Source organism: Girardinichthys multiradiatus, chromosome X, assembly GCF_021462225.1.
Source record: "Girardinichthys multiradiatus isolate DD_20200921_A chromosome X, DD_fGirMul_XY1, whole genome shotgun sequence".
Classification (NCBI taxonomy): Eukaryota; Metazoa; Chordata; class Actinopteri; order Cyprinodontiformes; family Goodeidae; genus Girardinichthys; species Girardinichthys multiradiatus.
The window spans coordinates 38,411,887-38,435,446 of NC_061817.1; the positions used below are offsets into that span (position 1 = coordinate 38,411,887).

A 23,560-nucleotide genomic window follows, 5' to 3' on the forward strand; every position below is an offset into this window, starting at 1 on the left:
AAAGTCAAAGGTCAGAGGAAACTTCCGGGTCCGTCTTCACTGTGGCTGTGGCGTGCTCTGTTGGCGTGTCTTGAACAGATTGTAAAATCTGCACTTTATACAAACTCGATGGCATGAACTGGCGGCGATTTATCTTCCAAACTCCATTGGTATGGTGCTGTAAATAGCCATTCAGCGGTGCATGAAGTTAAGTCACCCTTACTCCATTGAAAAGGTCTGTTTTTATTTTTTTTTGGACAAGATTCTTCACCTGGATTCACAGATGGCGAGCTAGAATCATGGACTTATATTGATGGACTTTGAATTGAGCTTTGTCACTCAATCCATTTTGTTTATTGTGTTATCTGCACCAGTCACTTTAATACATGCACCAAAACTAAAACTGAGTTTGCTGCTTCTTGGTTTTTACCCCTCAGGCTCTTTCAAAGAACATTCTTCTGATGCTGCATTTGTAGCCCAGTCAAATTGCCTAGTCTTTATGCGTTACACTTGGTTTTGGTTTATGGTTTGGTACCTCAGATTTAGGGTCAAGGCTTGGAAACTCAGGGCAAAGTTCAAGGTTCAGTACCTCAGCCTTTTGCATTGTAACAGTATGACAGGATCAAGAAACGGATGTTTCGGTGTGGTAAAAACTGTAGGGGTTAAGCCCGCCGCCATGTACAGAGGCTACAGTCCTCGAAGCAGCTGTCCCGGGTTTGAGTCCCGGACCCGGTGACATTTACCGAATGTCTCCCCCTTTCTCTACCCCCCTTCCTTTCTACCTACTGTCAAAAATAAAGGCCACTAGTGCTGAAAAAAAACTGTGTAAAGTGTTTGGTTGTGATCGGTTGACCAGTTTAGATGAAAATATTTTTAGTAGTTCAAACATCTGTTGTTGGAAACCTGCTGGTTAAAGCTTCTGTTTGACAAAACGACACAGAACAGAACAGAGGATTAACGAGTGAAGGGAGTCCTCATGGTAACAGGCTCTGAAAAGTATTAAAGATCAGTAGAGAGCATTTCATTTCCAGGATGTTCCTGAACTCACCACCAACTGGACACTAACCTCAGCAGATAAGAAGTCTTTTAGTTTTATTTTCTATCAACAGGAAACAGCAGCTAAACCCACAACGCCAGCTGTCAGTCATCTGTCAGGACACACACACAGAAAGGACTTATATAAGCGTGTTTTACCATCTCAGCTTCAGTCTCCAGACAGACAGGCAGGCAGACAGGTGCAATGTGTGTGTTCAGGTGTGTGTGTGTGTTGCTGTGTGTCACTGTGACTGTGTGTCTGAACCTGCTAGAAGAACCTGTGATGTTCACTGGACCAACAGGAAGTTTGTTTGGATTCTCCATTGACTTTCACTCTCTGAACAACACGTAAGTTCTTCACATGACCCGATCCACTGAACATTTAACTGACCTAAACATTCTTCCAACATCTTCAACAACATTTTATTGGGATTTTAATACCTGACTAACACATAGGAAGATGATTCATGGTATTAGACATTTTGCACAAAGACAGTTATTAAAATGTGTCCTGGGTTTGTATTAAGCCCTCCTGAATCAAAACTTTGTAGAACCATCTGAAAGTCTTTTAGAATGTATCTCTACCAGCTTCAAGCTGAAGTTTCTGCCCATTCTTCTTGTAAAACAACTCAAGCTTCATCAGATTGGATGGAGAACACAGCTAAAGATACATTTTCAAGTCTTAGCACAGATTGTCAATTGGATTTAGTTCTGCACTTTAACTAGGCCATTCTAATGCGTTAAAAGTAATGCTTTGGTGTACAATGTAGCTCTGGCGGTATGTTTAGGGTTGTTGTCCTGCTGGAAGGTGAACCTTCAACACAGTCTTCTGTAGGCTCTAACAGGTTGTGTCCTGTGTTCAGTTTCATCTAACGGCGTAGTTTTCATCCACTCATGCTTTACATGTAGGCAAGAAAGAAAAATGTTGATCCCATCTGGGCAGAGTACCTTCTATATGTTTGATATGTCTCATAGATGTCTTGAAGCACACTGAAAACAGGTCCAAAACACTGACTGACAGTTTTTCTGTTTACCAATTCTACCATCTGAGCTGTGGAGCTCTGCAGCTCCTCCAGAGTTAGCTTTGGCCTTTTGGTGACTTTTTTGATAAATGCTCTCTTTTCCTGGCCCATCAGTTTAGGTCCACAGCCATGTCTTAGCATGTTTGAGTAGGTCCTCTTTCTATGCTCAGATGATGGACTCACTGGACCTCACTGGGAGAGAGTCAGTTTTGCCTTCTGTGACATCATTGCCCTGTTTTTGTAAAGCCAGCAGAACAGCAGAGCTTTTTTCTCCTTTTATTCTCCTTCTTTAAAATGACCACCAGCTTTAAGCAGAATGTAGTTACTGCAAGCTGTCTGGATGTCACAAAACCCCCAGGGCCTCCAACACCGAAGCTGCATATGCACAAACCTCTGCTGCACCCCGCCTTTTTAAAAAGTTCAGAAGAAAAGTCAATAAAACAGAGATGTGCATTCATGCCCTCAAGACATCCAACAACAAGATTCAACAATGTAGCAGTGGCATCTTCAATCCCTTTCCTTGCTTGATAAGCAAACTGAAATGGGTAAATTGCTATGTACCATCTGCAAAAGTTCAATGATATAGGAGTCTGGTAGGTCAAAGTCAGCTTTATTTTCAGGTTGCTATATATTCAGGACATACAGAATGCAGTACAATTTATTCTATATAACGCAAGGTACATTACGGTAAGGTGAAGTAGTTTAAATCTAGCAGCTGTAAACCTCCAAAGTGGTGTGTGCAGGGGGCAGAAGGGCACAAAGTGGCTTATAAGATGCAGTTTGCGATGGAGAGGATTCTGGAGGTCCCTGAAGATGACAAGATCTTAGAGTTTCAGAAAGGATCCACCAGCCTGTTTTCTGACAGCCAGACACCTCACTCCTGTAGTCTGTCTCATCATTATTGCTGATGTGACCTACCACAGCCATGTTGTCTGTGAACTCAATGCTGAGGTTGGATCTGTGCATTGGTGCGCAGTCATAGGTCACTAATGTGAAGAGGTAAGGGCTCAGCACACATCCTTGGGGGGTTCCCATGGTTAGAATGATTGTGCTGGTGTTGCTGCTGACCTGGACTGCCTAAGTTTCCTCGTCAAAAAGTCCAGCAGTCTATTGCAGGGAGGTGTTGAACACCAGCTGGTCCAATTTGTGTTTAAGCTGCTGTGGGATGACTGTGTTGAATGCTGAGCTAATGTCTATAAACAGCATTTTAACAAAAGCCCCTTGTGCTCTCAATTCTACAAATATGCTTCAATGCATTTCTAGATATAAAGGTAAAGCTTGTTTTAGTTAGAAATCCATGCAGGGTTTGTACATATGAGGGCCCTGGTCTTTAAGACGTACTTACATCTGGCGATATTTTACATAAACATAGGCAGAAATTCCCCTAGACCCTGAATACCATCTCATTTATGATATTTGCTTGGTTTAACTATAACTCTTTGAGTTTGGTTGGTGAATGAGACGAATAGACAAGATTCAGGTGTGCAAGGCTTTGGTGCACACAAAAAGGTCAGACAATTTCCCTGCCAAAGCTAGAGTAGGTTGGAAGGAACTCAGACCTTTTGGTTCTTAAGGTTCTTCATTGTCATCGGAGCTCCCAAAGCCAACACCAGCCAGCCAGGAGTGACAGAAGGAGGGGCTGTGTTTCTGTGTACCTGGTCACCTGGAGGAGCTTGTGACATTATCGACTTTGACCTGACAGGTGAGCTTCTTCTTCGCCAGCTCAGAATGTCTGAAGAAAATTCTGATTGTCTGGACCAGTGGATTTCCACAAATTACCTATCCTACTTTTGCACCTGATTTTATAACCTCACCTGTCTCACTCTTCCATTTATCTCATTTGTACCTGTGTCTAACTGTCACGTCTTTTTCAGTTTCACACCCTGTCTCCCACTAACTCCTGTTTCAATCCCACACCTGCCTCCCCATCTCACCTTTGTCGTTATTAGACCTACCTGCCACACTTGTCTCACTCTCCAGTTGTCTGTGACAGGTGACGAAGAACACAGCAGCTCAGATCTCAGCTTTCACTCCTTTAAGAGTCGCCAGTGGTTTGGCGCTTCTGTTCGCTCCGTCAGCAGCACACACCTGCTGGTGAGAACACACCAGAACATGACTGGCACCTTCGTCTCATCAGGACTCAGGGTTGGGACGTTAGGAAAAGAAATGAATCACCGTGTGCTTCTTCACCTCTAGGCGTGTGCACCACTATTTCATTGGAACGTTAAACAGAGAGGGGCTGAGTCAGGGAAAACACCTGTAGGAAATTGTCTCCTATTGGACCACATGACCAGGAGCTCCACACCTTTCTCTCCCTGCAGAGGAAGCTTGATGGAGGATGACTACAAGCGGATGAACAACAGTAAGGCAAACGGACACCTGGAAGGAAACCTGTAAACCATCTCAGAGACTTAGTTCTGTCTTTTGTTGTTTAGGAAATGATCACCGCTACTGTGAGGTTGGCTTCAGCACGGATATTACCAAGGTGAGGTGGGGTGGTCAGAGTCTCTGAGACTCTTTTCTTTGGAATTTAGCTGCTTTTCCTCAGTTTCAGTCCAGATTACCCCTAACCCTTTTCTAGTTTCCATCAGATGAAAACTTTGCACACCGTAGATGATCAGCTGAAGGATCAGGTTCCAGATCTGGACTTTGCTGGATTTGTTACAAGTTTACAAAGACTTTATTTCAGATGCTGTTCTTATCCTGGAAAGACGTTTTTTAGGCCTGAGACGTTTCTTGTTTCTATCCTACACTTGTCCATAATAGAATTGGACCTCAGAGTAACTATATAATAGTAACTAGTAAGACGATAATTAATAATAATAATTATTATACAATAATTGATATAATCAATAATAATAGTAACTAATAGTAACTACATACTACTATATATAGTAACTATAAATGATACCAGAAAAGTCTGGCTCCTTTGAATGAAACTATAAAGAAACAAAAGGATGGATCTAGACTTTTAAACAGGATGGTTTGTGGCTGGATGATACTAACCTCAGCCATCTGTGTTGCAGGACGGTCGGCTGGTGCTTGGAGCTCCAGGAAGCTTCTACTTCCAGGGTGAGAGAGACCCCTGCTTTTTACTGACTGTAACTACACCAGTTAAAGGCTCCCCCTGGTGAGCCACTATGGAGCCACTGGTTTATTTTGTTTAATTTGGGAATGGTTTTGTGACTGTTTGAGTACAATTACATATCTACAATTAATCCACCAGTCTGACATAAAAAAGACCAATATGAACCAGTTTAGCATTCTGTACCAGTTATTTTAAATAGTTGATTTCCTATGCAGAGTCACAGGAATTGGCTGGACGTGACTGAGCATGAAGGAGATAATCAGGTTGGAGAAATCTAGCTGGGAAACTAATTTTCATAAGATTTCAGTCAGTCTGACATCTTTAAATGGATTGATTCCAGTTCTGGGCAACTTCTTGACCTATAAGGTCTGACACCCACTTTGAACCGGTCAGGTCCCCTGAGGGACCAGCTCTGTATTTACGGCATTGCCACTGATTTCAGGTCAGGTGATCACAGTGGGCGTCAGTGACATCATCAACAGTGGACGGAGCAATGAACCCATTCAGTATGTGACCGGAATCCACCAGTCAGATGAACAGGGAGGTTACGACCTTTACCGTGGTAAGAGAAACAGAGCACACACTATGCTGAAAACCATTGAAAAAGGGGCTTTTATTCTGAATGGATGCTCCATTTACACAGGGGCTTTTATTCTGAAGGCACACCTCCTTCATTGGCTAAGCGTTCAACCATATTATTAATTAGACTGTCTGGCATTACATTTAGGATCAGATAAACTTTCTATATGATTGTATTGGTCTGAATTTGATTTATTGTGGAAATGAACTTGATCATTTAGTCTTGGGACTTGGCAAGAAGTGTCAAGAAATAAAAAACTGAAATGTACTGTACGTCATATAATATATAATAATAAAAAACTAAGACCAGCGTTTAGAAACTAGAGCAGAATTTTCTAGACAAGCTGTAAAAAAGCACAAAGAACAATCTGCAGATGAAGAATTTATCAAACATTTATGCAGACGACAACGTCTTCAGTTGTCTTTATAATGCAGTAAAGTGACACAGGAAAAGTTAAAAAGTATTTCATTTCTACTCTGCTCTGCAGCACATATCATGGTTATTTCTAGATTAAATGGAAGTGGATTTCAATGTCTGTTTGTCAGGTTACTCTGTTGCCAGTGGTCTGTTGACTGGAGACTCCACACCGGGTAATCTAATCTAATCTAATCTAATCTAATCTAATCTAATCTAATCTAATCTAATCTAATCTAATCTAATCTAATCTAATCTAATCTAATCTTTTCTTGTGTTTGTGTGGATCAGATTATGTGGTCGGGGTTCCTAATGACAGGAACTTAGCAGGAACTGTAAGTTTTGGCTTTTGCTGGACTGAGTTCAGCAGTAAAGTCCGTGATTCTGATGTGACAAGCGAAGCTCAGATGAGGCTCAGCGAGACTCTAATGTTGGTCTGCTCTACCAGGTGAAGATCTATGATGGCAGGATGAGGAGTTCCCTGAGAGTTCACCACACCTTCATGGGAGTTCAGGTGAAATCTCAAGGTGTTCCATTCTGTTTAGATGTTTATGAACTGAATGTGGACCTGAGACATCTCGGTCTCCTGCAGGTGGCGTCCTACTTTGGACACAGCGTGGCCGTAGCCGATATTAACAGTGATGGGTGAGAACACATCTGTTTTAAGCAGATTTCCTGTTTCCCTTAGAGAGATAGAGGCTGGATCTATTTTCTGTTGTGTCTCTGACTGTGGTTCTTGGTTTACCCCTGTGGTTGGTGCAGTCTGGATGATGTGCTGGTTGGAGCTCCTCTCTTCATGGACAGAGTGATGGAGCAGCTGCAGGAGAGGGGACAGGTGTGAACACTGGGTTTATGTTTTCCACCAGTCTGATGTTTCAGTCCATTCTTCAGATCTTCATGGTTGTTACTGTTTGAATATAAACTAATTTTACCTATAAAAATGTTGCTTCATAGATGATATTCTTCAGCCTCATTTGTATTGACTGGTTTGAACAAAAATCCTTAGTTTATGTATATAAAGTCTTTCCAGCGAGTTCTTGGTCTGCTCCAGGGTCCCCTTCCTCCACTAGCATGCATTTGGGAGGCGTCTTGATTACATGCCCCGAGCACATCAACAGACTCCTTTCTATTGTAGGAGAAATGGCTCTACTCTGAGCTTCCGCAGATGAACCAGGATCTCATTCTTTAATTCACAATCCAAATCTCATGACCTTTGGTATGGTTGGAATGTAGGCAGATCAATAAATCAAGAGCTTTTGCCATTTGGCTCAGCTCTTCATTTACCACCACAGACCAGCAGTGCTCATATTAGAGCAGATAAAGCCCCAATTCATGTAGCTGAAGAGGGAGACTGATCCACAGCCTTGGTGCTGCAGATCTGGAAGGCTCTGTCCCCTTTGGTCTTCAGTCTGGTGCATGGAACAACTAGAATATTGTTCCCCTTTGGCTCTCCAGCCCCTGGGGAGCTATTTAAGATCCTCAGTATGCTCTTTCCAAGAGAACCAAGCTGTGCGTATAGGTGAGTCCAACCATATCTAGCTGGTATATGTCAATCTCATCCACCTTGCTTCTTTTTCACCAACGAGGGGACGTTCAATATTCCCAAAGCCTCGTTACGCTGCCGGGAATCAGCATGTTCCCCCTTTTCCCCCTTACAGGTGGTGGGTCCAAATAGAGGATAAAGATAGTCAGTAACTGAAACTAAACTTAGAGCACAGACAGAAAGAAAACAAGACAAACCTGAAGTGAGGTCTGCAGAAATTCTGTCATTGATGAGTGGTCATATTTACTTTATAGAAACAGGAAGCAGGATCTTTCATACAGACAGACAGACAAAAAACTCATAAAAATCTACTTAAAAACATGTTTTAAATTAATTTCTTGGCTTGCTTCAAGATCAATCATCACTCTGAATCTTTCTTTGTTCAGGTGCTTTTATACCTGCAGAAGAGACAAGCCTCCTTTCCCTCACAGCCCGACCAATCACTGATCGGTCAGTCTTTGTATGGTCGGTTTGGCTCTGCCCTCATCGTGCTGGGTGACCTGGACATGGATGGTTACCAAGGTAATTAGATATGCAGGCTCTCTGTGTCAGAAATAATGCAGGCTATTAGTCAGAGACTGTCTCTCTGTGTGCAGATGTCGCTGTTGGAGCTCCATGGTCAGGTGACATTGGTGGAGGGCAGGTGTTTATTTATCTGGGCAACAGCAACGGTCTATCAGCCATGCCCTCACAGGTGATTGACAGCCCATTGCCTTCCAGGAGGTCAGCATTTGGATTTTCTCTCAGGTCAGGTGTGGACCTTGATGGGAATGGATACCCAGGTATGTTAAGGAACTCCAGCTCATTGAAAGATAAACACTAATCAATAATCAGCTGCTGTCTGTGTGTTTGTAGATCTGCTGGTTGGGGCGTGGGGTGCAGACCGAGCCTTTCTCTACAGGTGAGGCACCAGATGACCTACAGTTTCAGCTTTTTATCAGTTTTTAAACTAATGACACATCTAACACAGAGTAAGGATGTTCTCAATTGAATGGTCTTGTTTTGTTAATTTAGAAATTCAGAAAACATTTTTAAAATAATCCATTAATTGTTAACAAGACATGACATGACATATGAATATCGATTAATGTGTTAAACACTGAAATGAGCACTGCCACTCATTAGAATAATTAGGTTAGAAACCTTGAAGGTGAAACAGCTCTAGCCAGGAGATACTTTTATCCACAATGGTTGCTTGTTTACATTCTTCTGTTTCTAGTTAAAAGAATGTGGAAGTAAAACACATTGTAACTCGACAGGGTCACACATTGTCAATAGTCCAATTCTGATTGGCTGATAAGGCCCCAGTGATGTCTCCTTCCCCAATATCTCTGGCTGTTGGTTTGTAGATGCAGAGAAAATCAGAACAAAAGAACCAGGAAGAAGCCTGACTGACTCCAAACCGAAGCTTGATCTCATTCTTCAGAATCGTTGTGATAAATATTTTGTAACATTTATACTTTAATTACTTTCGCCTAAGTGCTTTTTGAAGTCCCTGGAAAGTTGTGTTTCTGTTTTACCAACCCACCTCTTTTTTTACGTGGTTGTTCAAGCTACTAATTAAATGCGACTACCATCAGACTTCAGTGTGAACAGTTCATGACCCCAAAGCGACCCGCATGCCCAGAAGGAGAAGGCAAGATGTCACACAGCAGCACACTCTTTATGGACGTAATAATGGATGTCAGCGTCTCTGTGTTAATATTAAGTTGTTTAGCGATTAGAGCTGACAATATTCTGACTGCTAGAGAAGTCCGTGTGGATGCTAGTCGGAACCAGGACAATGACGTGAAAATTGGATCAAATTAGTGTGTATCCGATTCAGTACCACATATCAGGTGGCACAATTCAAATTATTTTGGAGGTTAAAAGATCGAAACTTGGCTGTTCTGACTGCCATGAAAAAGTTTATATGGGTCGCATGTGGGCAAAAAAGTCGTATTTGGGCTGCATTTGCCAGCAGTGTGAACTAAGCCTTAGAGACCTTTTTTGCCAAACAACAGCTGCTGTGCCTATATTTCCCTGTGGGAGGTGCGTGAACCGTAGTTGCACTTAGTACTGTTAGTGACAACAGACTGAATGTGGACTTATAAAATAAGAACTCTCCTGCCCTTTCTGTTGTCCTGGTTCTGGTGTGAGAACCTAATGTATCCAAGTGGTTTGGAAACTGAATTTCTCCGTCCCTTTTGTTCTTCCCCCAAGCTCTCCTCTCACTTAACATTAGCTCAGAACCCTTTCTTTAAACTCCTAAGTGAGCTGTAGACTAGATAAAAGTTAAACCTTTAATCAACTTAGATAATATTTTTAAAGATGTATTTCTTTTCCAGAAAACCTTCCCCTTTTTCTTTGTAGAAGTATATTTTTGAGTTAATGTCTTTGTATTTTAAATCATTATAATTAATATTACAATAATTTGATTATGCGTATTTAATTTAAATGATTGCTAAATAAATCCTATTACAATGAAATATATAGATTCACCTCTCTTCTTTGAATATGTAATAAAGATCATCCTCATCTGTTGCTGGAACATTAAACACTCTTCCTGATACAAACCAATATAATTTCCTTGGTACTGGTGATAGTTTTTTAAAGGATTGCATTTATTATCTACACCCATTGATCCTTGCAAGGTGCTAGTGCGAGGCGCAGGTACACCCTGGATAGGTCTCCAGTCCATCAGAAGGCAACACAGAGACACAAAACCAACAACCATCTACGCCCACATTCATACCTAAGGGAAATTTAAAGAACCCGTTAACCCAACAGTCAAGTTTTTGGACTATGGAAGGAAGCTGGAGTACTCTGAGAGAACAAGGCATAAGGCACCAGGACCTTCTTGCTGCAAGGCAACGGAGTGCTACCAGCTACTTCACCATGCAGTTTGAAGGATTTATGTTGTTAAGGAATAAGATGGTTGTTTTTACAGGAAAACTGCCTTCAGTTTAAAGACGTAACTCCAGAAAACCTTGGGTTTGTCTGTGTAGGTCTCAGGCTGTGATCCAGTCCAGAGTTTCTGTCTCACTGCTGCCGGACTTCCTGAATCCAGATGTTAAACTGTGTCATCACAGAAACATACCTGTTTCATGGTAACTAAACTACTCTTCAAACGTTTCATTAACTTGACTTCTTAAACCAAGAACTACAATATTTTACTCATTAAAAGCTAAACATGGTCCAGCTGTCCATCAGTCTATCTTTCTATACCTTGCTGTTCCTGGTCAGGGTTGAGGGAAAAGGGGAACATGGGTTATCCAGCTCAGTTAAGTTTAAACCATGACAGCTTAGTTCAATCCAAGCCAGTTCTAAACCACAGTAACATGTTAGTACATTACAGTCCAGTGTTTTAATTTCTACATAAAGCGAAATTGGAAAAGAAATCTTTCTAAGGAAACAACTTGTTGGGTCAATAACAATGAAATCACAGAGAAAGATTTTTATCACTTGTAAATAAATATAATTTTTATTATATTATTAAGATATTTTAGGACAAAGGCTCTGATTGCTTGTAATCGAGGCTTTTAAAACACGTTTTATTGCTTGGTTCTGGTTCCAGTTTAGACATGATTTAAATTGACAGTATTAGAACCTTGTTTATGTCTACCAGCTCAGGCGGTTAAAAATGTTCCCTATGACTGCTGACTGAAGGTCTCTCAGCATACATATGGGGGGGGGCTTACCTAGTTCAGAGATTTCTACCCAATGTTCTCTGTACCTGAGCCAGTAAATTTCATACTGGTGGTTTAAGAGACCCTGAAACCACCTTAAGAATCATCTGAGAACCTGTTCTATTACTTTTAACACCAGTTCTACCAGTGGTTAGATGATAACTGAACCTCTCTCAGATGTTCTGAATTTTGGTGGAGGTGTTTTTTTTTTTATAGCTCGGTCTCTCTTTATGTTCCCATACCTCGTACAATCAGTGTGTTCTTAAAAAAGAGACATTTTCAAACTCTAACCAGTGCTGATAAAGCTGTAACTGAAACAGGGAAACATTAAACTCAACTCCCCTGCAGTAGGGACACGGGTGATATATTCCCATATAAAAATGTGACTGTTTAAAATGCTCTTTGTTCAGAGATTTTTTGGGTGTTAAAGATGTTAGAATGAGCTTCAATGTAAAGTATTAGGTCATCAGCATATTGTTGAACATTAGAGCATTATTTCTATGCAGAAAACAAGTAACTGATGTATCTGCATTTCTGTTCTATATATATCTCCTCAGTTTTGCTGTTCGAATGTGCGTCTATGTCTCTGGTCACAAAATCCCTCAGCAGACAGGTAAATGTGTCCTCAAGGTACTTCAAAATATCTTAATATTGGTGATCTCAATTTTTTGTCTGTCTGCTGATTGGCTGTGGCAGGTCTCAGGGTGGAGCTACAGCTCGACACAATGAAGCAGCCAATGGCACGAAGAACTCTGTTGCTGTCGACCAATCAGCCACAGGAGTCAATGGAGCTGGTTGTTGAGAGGCAGGTGGGCTGGGCCTGTACCAATCACACAGCATACCTGAGGGTGAGTGATAAAGCTAATTATGTGAGCACATCTAATCTGCTGCAGGTGTCGCTAATTTTGAGGAGACCTAAAGCTGTCTGTTTGAATCATCACGTCACGGAGACATCAAATGTCATTAAGAAAGTTCATCAATCAGTTTGTAGGGTGGAGGTCTTCTAATAGTGATGGTATAGAGACTTTACACCGCTGTTTTTTTGTGTGTGTTCAGTCTGAGGAGGAGGTTCGGGATAAACTGAGTTTGATCTTCATCACTGCTGAGATCAGCCTCCTGAACTCTACCCAAAATGCTCTGCTGCATGGACAGACTCACACAACAGTCCAGGTGAGCCAGCCTACTGTCAGGGAACTGAACCCAAGATCAGAGTCTCAGTACATATGAAAATAAAGACTGAGTGTCTGTGTTATAGAGCAGGCTGATTCTGGACTGTGGGGACGATAACGTTTGCATTCCTGACCTGAAGCTGAGCGCTAAACCGTGAGTAAACATGATGCCATCATTGTCCTTCCTTCAGAACTTCTGCATTTATAGTTCTAATTGATGAAGACTGGTTCTGAGATACAGAACCACTGATCTATGGTCAAGAAAGTAACTAAGGGTGTATTCACACCAGGAAAGTCCTTTGGTCCGCTTGTTTGGTCCGGACCAAAAGCGAACTTTATCTTTTTCATTTGGTGTGGTTTGTTTTCACATTGTACTTTTTGCAAGTGAACTATTACTTGTAAAAAAAGCCACGTGGGTGACGATCCTTGTTCCCATTGGACAGAAATGACGGGGGCGGGACAGAGCGCAGACCCGGAAATGGAGGAAAACATCTTTAGATGTGCTGCGTGCAGCTCCTCTGTTCTGCATATTTATGCTGTTATTACAGCTGCAATATTATTGTGAGAGTGAAGAGCAGCTCATTCAACACAGACTTTGAGACGTTTCATTTATAATGTTGGATCCCCGTTGGAAAATGCGTGCTGAACGCCGACGTTCTCTACGTGCCTTGTCCCACAACAAGCCAGTAGTGTTGCTAAGCAACACACAGCTTATCAGGTATGATTACCTTACAACACACACCTTTGCTACCGGCTACGGTGGCTTTTTAGAGTGTATTCACACTTGCCACTTTTAGTCCGCTTTAAACGGACCAGAGTTCGTTTCCCTCCTTGGTCTGGACCTTTTGTGCAGCTGTGAATACACTCTAGCGAACCCTGGTCCGGACCAAACAACCGGACTGATACCCACTTTTTGAGGTGGTCTCGGTCTGCTTCCAAACGAACTCTGGTGCAGTTCGCTTATGGTCTGAATACAAACTGGCCCCGATCCGAACCAACTACAAAAAGCGTACGTCTCTTTGGACATAAAAAGCCACCGTAGCCGCTAGCAAAGGTGTGTGTTGTAAGGTAATCCTACCTGATAAGCAGTGTGTTGCTTAGCAACGCTACTGGCTTGTTGCACGTAGAGAACGTCGGTGTTCAGCACGCGTTCTCTGACGGGGTTCCAACATTATAAATGAAACGTCTCAAAGTCTGTGTTGAATGAGCTGCTCTTCAGCCTCACAATAATATTGCAGCTGTAATAACGGCATAAATATGCAGAACAGAGGAGCTGAACGCAGCACGTCTACAGATGTTTTCCTACATTTCCAGGTCTCTGTTCTGTCCCGCCCCCGTCATTTCTGTCCAATGGGAGCCATGAACGTCACCTGCGTGGCTTTGTTTACAAGTAATAGTTCACTTGCAAAAAGTACAATGTGAAAACAAACCGCACCAAATGAAACAAATAAAGTTTGCTTTTGGTCCGGACCAAACAAGCGGACCAAAGGACGTTCCTGGTGTGAATACACCCTTATGTCCAAAGAGACGTACGCTTTTTGTAGTTGGTTCGGATCGGGGCCATTTTGTATTCAGACCATAAGCAAACCGCATAAAAGTCCGTTTGGAAGTGGACCGAGACCACCTCAAAAAGTGGGTCTCGGTCCGATTGTTTGGTCCGAACAGGGTTCGCTTGAGTGTATTCACACCTGCACAAAAGATCCGGACCAAGGAGGGAAACAAACTCTGGTCCGTTTAAAGCAGACTAAAAGTAGCAAGTGTGAATACAGCCTTAAAAGATCCAATAATTTCACAGCGAGGTTCATAATTTATTTAAACACTTCTTGATGACATTGCAGGTAAATGAAACTTTGATGAATGAACCTTATGATCCATAAGCACTGCGTTCAACTCAGTTGAAAAATGAAAACAACCACAGCAAATTTCAGATCAGCTCAGTCCTGAACTGAATATCTCTGTAAATGACTGTAAAATTTTTCTTTTTGTGATATAAGCAGCTTGCTGGGTTGCAGTGTAAGCTCAGCGAGCCTCCTGGAACATTTCATAGTTAATTAACCTGTTATAGTGACTGCTACTATCATATAATGAAGGGCTGGAGAGGCCAACAACATCTCTGCAGAAGATAAACTGTATTCTCTTCAGTTCTTCATTTAAAACTATCACCATAGTCTAGATAGAGAGCACATTTACACAGTTTTATTCCAGACTTAATTGTGAAAACTATTTCCAAAGATGCAAACAAGAATATTATAAGTTTTTTTTATTCCTTTTGTTTTTAATTCCAAATCAAATGCCTTCATGGAAATTACAGTTTTATAAAAGCCAGTTATTTAGTAACTCAGATATCTGAAAGCCATATATTTGTCTCTTATGACAACAGGATATTTTAAGGATAGAGCTTTCTGAAAAATACATTTAGAGAAAAAACTGTTGCAGAAATGACTTTGTCATCTCCATATAAATGCATCCCAGATTTCATCCCTGTCCCAACCCCTTCATGGGCAGAAACTACCATTCTCTACTCAATGGTTGAAAGACTGATGTACTGATATATTGTTTTTGGCCGTCTCTCATGGTCTGTGATGATGTATGTTGATATGTGTTAGTGTATCAGACAGCGTGTTGGTCGGAGACGATCAGTCCGTGTTGTTGTCAGTATCGGCTATGAACGATGGCGAGGGTGCTTATGAGACCGAACTGGTGGTCCGAATCCCTGAACACACACACTTCCAGAGCAGTCAGGTAACATGGCCACACAAATTGATTTAAAGTGGACAGTTTAAACAGCCACTCAGGACACTGCATGTGTGCTATTGCTTTTAATTTGCAGGGTGTAAACCGGCTGGTGTGTGTTCAGAGGAAAGAAAACCAGACGGTTGTTGTCACCTGTGACCTTGGAAACCCCATGAAACAAAAACAGAAAGTGAGTGATTCTCCATTTTGTGTGGTTAAATTCCTATGAACTTCTAAATTATAATCATCTTTATTGGTCATTGCACATGTACATTACAACGAAAACTAGGTGGTGGTTCACTTCCATCTTTAACGTTGGAAGGTTGCAAATTTTTAACGTGTCTTAGCTCCATCACCTGATTTAAATCCTTAAATGTTCTGATTAACCTGTCCCCAAGTTCTGCAGGAACCTGTTAATGATGCAGTCAGGTGTTGTTACGCAGGAAAACATCTAAAACATGCGTAGCCATGGAGGTCTGGAGTTGCCAACCCCTGCTGTGAACACTACTCAGTTCATACTAGTGTTCAGTCCAGGGGGATTGAGGTCAAAGCAAGTCCGATGTTAAAATACTGGATAAATAAAACAACATATTATTGGTTACAACGTGTTACAAGAATACATTCCTTGTCTTACAAGGATAATTCTAATTAGATCTGTGTGTGAAGTGCCTCGAAATTCTATTCTTTGTGAATTTGTGTTGCATAAATAAATGTAATTTGACTAAAGTGGTCGGTTCATGAGATGATGACGATGACGATGATGATAAGAGGTTAATGCATCATCCTGTGTTGTCTCCTTATCTGTCTGCAGGTGCAGACCGGGCTCTTGTTTAGTGTCGGCCACCTGGAGGAGGTGGAGAGTCACATCACTTTTAGCCTCAGAGTTCGGAGGTACAAACAGGTATCCTTTGTTTCCTGGTAAAATCTGATTTCCCTCTGTCTTACTCTCTGTTCACCTTCCTGTACCTCAGTAAGAACTCCGTGAACTCCAGCAGTAACCAGGTGATAGTGAAGGTTCGGGTGAAGGCGGAGGCCACGCTGGAGATCAGAGGGTATAATCCAGCATTTTTCTAGATTTAGGACTGAATTTACAGACTAAATGTATTAAGACATCTTTGCCTCTGCAGAGGCTCTGTCCCTTCAGAAGTCCTATTGCCTGACCTAGACTGGCAGCCTGGAGTGAACCCTCAGAGACTGGAGGAAGTTGGCCCACTGGTCGAGCACGTGTATGAGGTGAGGTTTCCAACAACACCTGATAACTAAGGATAATACAAATAAAGATCAGTTTAGGCTTGGCAAGAACAAGAACAACATTGGGCCCAGCTCACTAGCTGAAAGGTCAGCTACCTGTCAAGGGAATCAAGCCTGGTCAAGGAGACACTTCTGCCATATATTGCTGAGGACCCACAGTTAGATGTTCGTTTGATCTGTGGAGGCGTTGCAACAGGCTGGACCACCACATGAGGCAGAGCTGTAGATCTCTGAGGGCTGCAGGGGCTCTGCTAGTCTGCTGCTGTTGACAGGAAGTCCAGGTTTTTGTAGATCTACAGGTGCAGTTCACCCAGTCACCTGCTGGGGAAGTTACGTCCTGCTCATCATGCTGTCAGTTGAAACCACTGACACTGATGTTATTGATGACATTGATTCTGTCGGTTTGTAGATCAAGAATCAGGGTCCCAGTTCTGTCAATGCCCGACTGACTGTGGACTTTCCTTCTACTTGGCGACATCACTTCCTGCTCAATGTCATCTCCACCCCCTCAGAAGAATCACTGAGTTGTCACACCCTGAACACATCAGAGGTGGTGCCTTTAGAGGTACAGAAACTATGTGTTACATTTTAGTAATGTAACTTGTACATCATTTGTATGTACATAACATGTCTGTCTTTCCGCTGTCTGTAGTGCTTTTATCTGTCGTTCACCTGTCTGTGTCTCACCTGTTTACACCTCATGTCTGTACGTTATGGGTATGTTATGTTTCTTTCTAGTTTACCTGTCTGACTCTCACCTGTTTGTACCTCACCTGTCTCTGACTTGTCTCCAGCTGCTAGGTAACTTCACTACAGTTTCTCAGTCAATCCAGCAGGAGGAGACAAACTCCTTCAGACAAACTGTCCATGTGGTAAAAACTGTTTTGTTCTTCTACGGCCGCTCTGTTACAGAGTCATAGTTACAAATAGTTATAACTATTTTATATTTTATAACTATAGTAGTTCTAAAATCTGTGATGAGTGGTTTCTTTGCACACCTAAAGACACCTTCAGTTTGTTCAGAATCTTACAGGTGTGTGTTTCTTGGATGTTAAACTGAGCTAGGTTACACCTGTGAGCTGAATATCAATTGTTAGTCATTGTCCTCTTTATACAGGTCCTTCTCAAAATATTAGCATATTGTGATAAAGTTCATTATTTTCCATAATGTCATGATGAAAATTTAACATTCATATATTTTAGATTCATTGCACACTAACTGAAATATTTCAGGTCTTTTATTGTCTTAATACGGAGGATTTTGGCATACAGCTCATGAAAACCCAAAATTCCTATCTCACAAAATTAGCATATCATTAAAAGGGTCTCTAAACGAGCTATGAACCTAATCATCTGAATCAACGAGTTAACTCTAAACACCTGCAAAAGATTCCTGAGGCCTTTAAAACTCCCAGCCTGGTTTATCACTCAAAACCCCAATCATGGGTAAGACTGCCGACCTGACTGCTGTCCAGAAGGCCACTATTGACACCCTCAAGCAAGAGGGTAAGACACAGAAAGACATTTCTGAACGAATAGGCTGTTCCCAGAGTGCTGTATCAAGGCACCTCAGTGGGAAGTCTGCGGGAAGGAAAACGTGTGGCAGAAAACGCTGCACAACGAGAAGAGGTGACCGGACCCTGAGGAAGATTGTGGAAAAGGGCCGATTCCAGACCTTGGGGGACCTGCGGAAGCAGTGGACTGAGTCTGGAGTAGAAACATCCAGAACCACCGTGCACAGGCGTGTGCAGGAAATGGGCTACAGGTGCCGCATTCCCCAGGTCAAGCCACTTTTGAACCAGAAACAGCTGCAGAAGCGCCTGACCTGGGCTACAGAGAAGCAGCACTGGACTGTTGCTCAGTGGTCCAAAGTACTTTTTTCGGATGAAAGCAAATTCTGCATGTCATTCGGAAATCAAGGTGCCAGAGTCTGGAGGAAGACTGGGGAGAAGGAAATGCCAAAATGCCAGAAGTCCAGTGTCAAGTACCCACAGTCAGTGATGGTCTGGGGTGCCGTGTCAGCTGCTGGTGTTGGTCCACTGTGTTTTATCAAGGGCAGGGTCAATGCAGCTAGCTATCAGGAGATTTTGGAGCACTTCATGCTTCCATCTGCTGAAAAGCTTTATGGAGATGAAGATTTCATTTTTCAGCACGACCTGGCACCTGCTCACACTGCCAAAACCACTGGTAAATGGTTTACTGACCATGGTATCACTGTGCTCAATTGGCCTGCCAACTCTCCTGACCTGAACCCCATAGAGAATCTGTGGGATATTGTGAAGAGAACGTTGAGAGACTCAAGACCCAACACTCTGGATGAGCTAAAGGCCGCTATCGAAGCATCCTGGGCCTCCATAAGACCTCAGCAGTGCCACAGGCTGATTGCCTCCATGCCACGCCGCATTGAAGCAGTCATTTCTGCAAAAGGATTCCCGACCAAGTATTGAGTGCATAACTGTACATGATTATTTGAAGGTTGACGTTTTTTGTATTAAAAACACTTTTCTTTTATTGGTTGGGTGAAATATGCTAATTTTGTGAGATAGGAATTTTGGGTTTTCATGAGCTGTATGCCAAAATCATCCGTATTAAGACAATAAAAGACCTGAAATATTTCAGTTAGTGTGCAATGAATCTAAAATATATGAATGTTAAATTTTCATCATGACATTATGGAAAATAATTAACTTTATTATAATATGCTAATATTTTGAGAAGGACCTGTATTTGTTTGTTTGTGTCTGTGTTTCAGAACTGCAGCAGCAGAGAGACGAGGTGTGTCAGGTTTGAGTGTGATGTCATGGATTTGGGGCGGGGCTTTAGTGCCGTGATAAAAGTCTCAGCCCGTCTTTCGATGGACACGCTCATGCAGGTTTGTGTGTACACATACAACCCCCCCCCCCCCCCCCCCCCCCCCCCCCCGCCCTATACACAGAGACTGGTGGGATGCTGATGTCATCGTGTATTTTCTTATGCAGACACCTTACCTGAACTATGACATTGTTTCCTCCGCCTCTTATGATGTCACCAGCGCAACATCAAAGGTCCAACCACTGCTGCTCAGCAGTGGACAGACACAGGTAATCAACACACCCACACCAAGCCCACATACACACACACACACATAATGACACAGAGTGAGATCAATAAATAATAACCGACCAGAACCCAGAACTGTGTGTGTGTGTGTGTGTGTGTGTGTGTGTGTGTGTGTGTGTGTGTGTGTGTGTGTGTGTGTGTGTGTGTACAGACTCAGTTCAGTGTGGTGTGGCGTCCGCCTCATGGAGAGAAGCCCGTTCCTATTAGCTACATCATCCTATCAGTCATCTCTGGACTCCTCCTCCTCTGTCTGCTCTGCTTCATCTTCTGGAAGGTATCAATCAATCAATCAATCAATCAATCAATCAATCAATCAATCAATCAATCAATCAATCAATCAATCAGTTTATATATGCTGTTCTGTTTCTGGGTTTAATTGATGGGTTCTGGTTGAATCAGGCAGGGCTTTGTTTTCTCAGTAGCAGATCATCAGTAACTTCTGGTGCTGTCGCCTTAAACATCTCGTTTAATCAGAAGGTATCTGGTGGAGTTTGGTGCACAGCATGATGAAGTTAAAGGTTCTCAGACTATTAGTCTGAGAACCTTTAACTTCATCAGAACCTGTAACCTGAGAACACACCGTCCAGGAAAAATCTTGATGGTGTGTTCGGAGGCTTTCTGTTTTCTTAAAGCTTGCTTCAAGTTTTCAGAGTTCAGTTGAAACCCATCAGTAGCTCACACCAACCTCCATCCACTCTTTTTATTAAGGCCTCCTTCTCACTCACATGGAATAAACCTCCATCTATATGTCTGTGTTTATAGCTGGGCTTCTTTAGGCGCACCAGACCCCCCACTGATGATGATGATGATGATGGTGAAGATAATGGACAGCATCAACTGGCTGAGGAGAGTCACATGACTGAATAACACATCTTCACCTGAAGCTACAATCAGCTGTTAATATCTTACTCATGTTTCACTGCTGCTGTAAATATTCAGCTCACATCAAATAATTCTTCTCACATATAAAGCCCTTAATGATCTAGCTCCATCATACATCAGAGATCTGATTGGTCCATATGTTCCTAACAGAGCACTTTGTTCTCAGACTGCAGGTTTACTGATGGTTCCTAGAGTCTCTAGAAGTAGAATGGGAGGCAGATCCTTTAGTTATCAGGCTCCTCTCCTGTGGAACCAGCTCCCAGTTTTAGTCCGTGAGGCAGACACCCTGTCTACTTTTAAGGCTAGGCTTAAAACTTTCCTTTTTGATAAAGCTTATAGTTAGAGTGGCTTAGTTTATCCTGAGCTATCTCTGTAGTTATGCTGCTATAGGCTTAGGCTGCTGGAGGACATAATGACCACTTTCCCTCACTGTAGCTGCACAGGTGCAATAAAATGATGGCCAGACATCATACAGGTGTCTTTTGAAGTTTTAATTTCACTCTTTGTCGCTCTCTTCTTTAGTCAACACTGTGAAAACCACAATATAACGGCTGGAATATTACATTTTACATCTCGTTCTGATCTGGCCACCAATAAACAGTCACAAACATCTTAAATGCACAGACTGAACAGTCATGGATCAGTGCAACAGGCTGTTTCAGGGTCCTAAAACATAAACAACATTAAAACCACATGCAGCTTAAATTCACTTATTCTCCTTCCGTGTCTCTGTAGGATACAACCCACAATCCATCTATGATGTGTTTGAGTGAACAATGGTTATACTATTTTTACTGCGTTTTACTATTTTTAACCTTCTTATAACCTTATAATTTCTTTCTTTCATCAAACACTCTGCATGCATGAAGACCCTGATACTGCTCCTATTAATGCAGTGTAGATTTTCATTCTGTGATGCATATAAATGAATAAATCTTAAATTAATTGAATGAATTTGATGTGGTTGTCAGTTCTATTTAATGTAGAAGCTGTATTTACTGGTTTTAATCACTAGATGGAAGTGTTGAAGATAGTTTCTCTGTAGTCTGTGTTATATCAATATGATGTGCAGACGAACTACAGGGGTTGGACAATGAAACTGAAACATCTGTCATTTTAGTGTGGGAGGTTTCATGGCTAAATTGGACCAGCCTGGTAGCCAGTCTTCATTGGTTGCACATTGCACCAGTAAGAGCAGAGTGTGAAGGTTCAATTAGCAGGGTAAGAGCACAGTTTTGCTCAAAATATTGAAATGCACACAACATTATGGGTGACATACCAGAGTTCAAAAGAGGACAAATTGTTGGTGCACGTCTTGCTGGCGCATCTGTGACCAAGACAGCAAATCTTTGTGATGTATCAAGAGCCACGGTATCCAGGGTAATGTCAGCATACCACCAAGAAGGATGAACCACATCCAACAGGATTAACTTTGGACGCAAGAGGAAGCTGTCTGAAAGGGATGTTCGGGTGCTAACCCGGATTGTATCCACAAAACATAAAACCACGGCTGCCCAAATCACGGCAGAATTAAATGTGCACCCCAACTCTCCTGTTTCCACCAGAACTGTCCGTCAGGAGCTCCACAGGGTCAATATACACGGCCGGGCTGCTATAGCCAAACCTTTGGTCACTCATGCCAATGCCAAACGTCGGTTTCAATGGTGCAAGGAGCGCAAATCTTGGGCTGTGGACAATGTGAAACATGTATTGTTCTCTGATGAGTCCACCTTTACTGTTTTCCCCACATCCAGGAGAGTTATAGTGTGGAGAAGCCCCAAAGAAGCGTACCACCCAGACTGTTGCATGCCCAGAGTGAAGCATGGGGGTGGATCAGTGATGGTTTGGGCTGCCATATCATGGCATTCCCTTGGCCCAATACTTGTGCTAGATGGGCGCGTCACTGCCAAGGACTACCGAACCATTCTTGAGGACCATGTGCATCCAATGGTTCAAACATTGTATCATGAAGGCCGTGCCGTGTATCAGGATGACAATGCACCAATACACACAGCAAGACTGGTGAAAGATTGGTTTGATGAACATGAAAGTGAAGTTGAACATCTCCCATGGCCTGCACAGTCACCAGATCTAAATATTATTGAGCCACTTTGGGGTGTTTTGGAGGAGCGAGTCAGGAAACGTTTTCCTCCACCAGTATCACGTAGTGACCTGGCCACTATCCTGCAAGAAGAATGGCTTAAAATCCCTCTGACCACTGTGCAGGACTTGTATATGTCATTCCCAAGACGAATTGATGCTGTATTGGCCGCAAAAGGAGGCCCTACATCATACTAATAAATTATTGTGGTCTAAAACCAGGTGTTTCAGTTTTATTGTCCAACCCATGTAAATCAGTTGATATTAAAAACATGAGCATTTCTGACTTTGCCCACCAGGGGGGTGAAAACCTCATTTTTACCAACATCAGCTGTGAAGGCCCTTTAAAATATGCATCAGCAGCTTCTTGGCTATATTTCACCAAATCCATTTAAAAGCATCATCACTTCAACAAATAACCATCTGTGTATGAGGTCATAATCAGTGCAATGAATTATGGGATATTTGAGGCCACAAAGGATCAACTACTACTGTCCTTCTTTTGCACAGAAAGAGGGCTACGCACAGAGGAGTATTCGCATTAGGACAGTCTTCATCACGGTGGTGTGATCTGATTGCAGAATCCAGTCACTGAATTGAGACACAACTGTTGTGAGTCAAAAATCCTTCATATTAGCTTGTTGAACCTCAATGGAACCTCAATCTCTTCTTCATTTTGCCATCAGTTGTATTTATTTTCATCATCTGCCTTGTTAATATAGAGATAAGTTGGTTATTAAGAACTTGCTACATACAGCCTGTCAGCAGGAGGACAGAAAACACAACATGCATCACTGCTTGTAGTTATTAAAACACACTAAAGATCGACCTTGTCATCATTCAAGGTTACGTTGTCTTTACAAATGCAAAGTATAGAAATATTTAGCTTATTTATCACTATCCTGCTAAACAGGAATCTGACTAAAATTTAGAGAAAGCTGTTCTTTTTAATGTTCTACCCATGCATGGGTTCTCTCCAGGTTCTCCTGCTTTGTCC

The 23,560-nt window shown here is 42.2% G+C and overlaps 1 protein-coding gene across 1 annotated transcript; it reads left to right on the plus strand.

Annotated features, from left to right (window-relative positions):
* Positions 1 to 1,209: 1,209 nt before the first annotated feature.
* LOC124863593 (integrin alpha-IIb-like) lies at positions 1,210 to 20,638 on the plus strand. The gene is made up of 31 exons (XM_047358045.1): positions 1,210 to 1,362; positions 3,611 to 3,738; positions 4,030 to 4,130; positions 4,233 to 4,398; positions 4,472 to 4,521; positions 5,063 to 5,108; positions 5,567 to 5,686; positions 6,250 to 6,294; positions 6,410 to 6,453; positions 6,567 to 6,632; positions 6,711 to 6,763; positions 6,881 to 6,953; positions 8,048 to 8,183; positions 8,258 to 8,443; positions 8,517 to 8,562; positions 10,649 to 10,750; positions 11,887 to 11,942; positions 12,026 to 12,177; positions 12,386 to 12,499; positions 12,585 to 12,652; positions 15,105 to 15,240; positions 15,329 to 15,421; positions 16,043 to 16,122; positions 16,203 to 16,283; positions 16,359 to 16,464; positions 16,892 to 17,047; positions 17,277 to 17,354; positions 19,235 to 19,354; positions 19,461 to 19,562; positions 19,733 to 19,855; positions 20,344 to 20,638. The coding sequence occupies exons 1-31, from the start codon at positions 1,220 to 1,222 to the stop codon at positions 20,446 to 20,448; spliced, it is 3,075 nt and encodes a 1,024-aa protein (XP_047214001.1). The 5' UTR covers positions 1,210 to 1,219; the 3' UTR covers positions 20,449 to 20,638.
* The last annotated feature ends 2,922 nt before the right edge of the window (positions 20,639 to 23,560 follow it).